General features: G+C 26.2%; 1 protein-coding gene across 1 annotated transcript in view; it reads left to right on the top strand.

Moving 5' to 3' along the window:
* LOC111617381 overlaps nucleotides 1-1,193 on the top strand; it is a 3,744-nt gene extending 2,551 nt beyond the window's left edge. Inside the window, exons 2-3 of the mRNA XM_023358679.1 lie at nucleotides 360-509; nucleotides 1,040-1,193. Of these exons, the coding sequence (XP_023214447.1) occupies nucleotides 360-509; nucleotides 1,040-1,193 (304 nt within the window). The remainder of the gene's footprint in view (nucleotides 1-359; nucleotides 510-1,039) is intronic.
* Nucleotides 1,194-1,344: the final 151 nt, after the last annotated feature.

Below are 1,344 nucleotides of genomic sequence, written 5' to 3'. Positions count from 1 at the left end.
TTTACATGTGCTGTTACTTAAACTTTCTCTTATTTTGACATATTAAAAAGTTGCAATTTTGTCTTAATGTAATAAAAATATTTTTATTCAACATTCACCATCACTGTATGCCGAATGTCGACATTTGCCGGTGTCAGTGAGAAATAATGATATTTAGCAAATATTTCGTACATACACGAAACGACTGTGTGAATGCTGACATTCGCCAGATATTGGTCATTCACAGTAACAACTCCTTATTTAAAATTTCTTCAAATAAATTGCCATAATATATCCATTTAACCAAAATTTCTTCTTTGCTATTCTTTTTCTTTCTTTCACTCTTTATGATGACTGTTAATCATATTCAACAACTATAGAGAACTGTCTACAAAATCTAAACTTGAGACTTCTCCTTCACTGAGACGAAAAGCAAGAGAAAAAGTATTTGGTCAGGACACGTCTCCTTCTTTACTTCGTAAACATACTGGTTTTTTTACTCCTCCTTCTATCTCCAGACAGAATTCCATGTAAGATTATTATTATTAAACTTTATTTCTACAAACTAATTTTCAATAAACTTTTAATATTACTACTATAATCAAATTTTGAATAAAATTCATTAATTTGCCATTAAGTAATGATTTTATTTTTTATTGTTATTAATATTAGTCATATTCCTGTTTATATATCCTGTTAATTGTACTCGAATCTATTAATTAGTACTATATATTAAGTAATAATTTTTATACGAGTTTGATGATTTAAAATAATTGTTCAATAATCAACAGTAATTACAAAAAAAACTAGTCAAGATATCAAATTAATGAATATTATTCAAACTGCAATATAAACTATATAAATCTAATTTATTTAAAGACACAAAAAGCCAGCACTTTCCAAAAAAATATTGAGTAATTTAAGTAATTTTTGAATTATTCTAGAGAAAATGCTATTTTTTAATTTTTTTTAAATAATGTTTTATTAAGTTTAAAAAAATCTATAGTTAATATATGAATGTCATGCGAATATATCTTAACAATAATGAATACATTAATAGGGAATCTTCGACAGAATTAACTCCACCCAATTCTCCTCCTGTTAGTAGAAGAAATCGAGACGATAATGTATTTTCTAGACTTACAAGTGGTACCAGTCAACTGGGAAGGAAACCAAATAGGTATTGCATTTGTGAAAAAGTAAATAAAGTTTGAATTAGGAAAATTACTATATTACTAACATTATTAAAACAATTAACAGTAAAGTTAATTTAAGAATTTAAAAAATATAGACCTATAATTTCTTACTGCCGTCCGTTTGTCTGTCTGTCGTTCCGTAATTTCGAAAACGGACTTAAATAGATGC

Source organism: Centruroides sculpturatus, unplaced genomic scaffold, assembly GCF_000671375.1.
Source record: "Centruroides sculpturatus isolate CEXI.00-Female unplaced genomic scaffold, Cexi_2.0 scaffold5271, whole genome shotgun sequence".
Taxonomy (NCBI): Eukaryota; Metazoa; Arthropoda; class Arachnida; order Scorpiones; family Buthidae; genus Centruroides; species Centruroides sculpturatus.
This window is presented reverse-complemented; position numbering and strand designations above follow the sequence as displayed.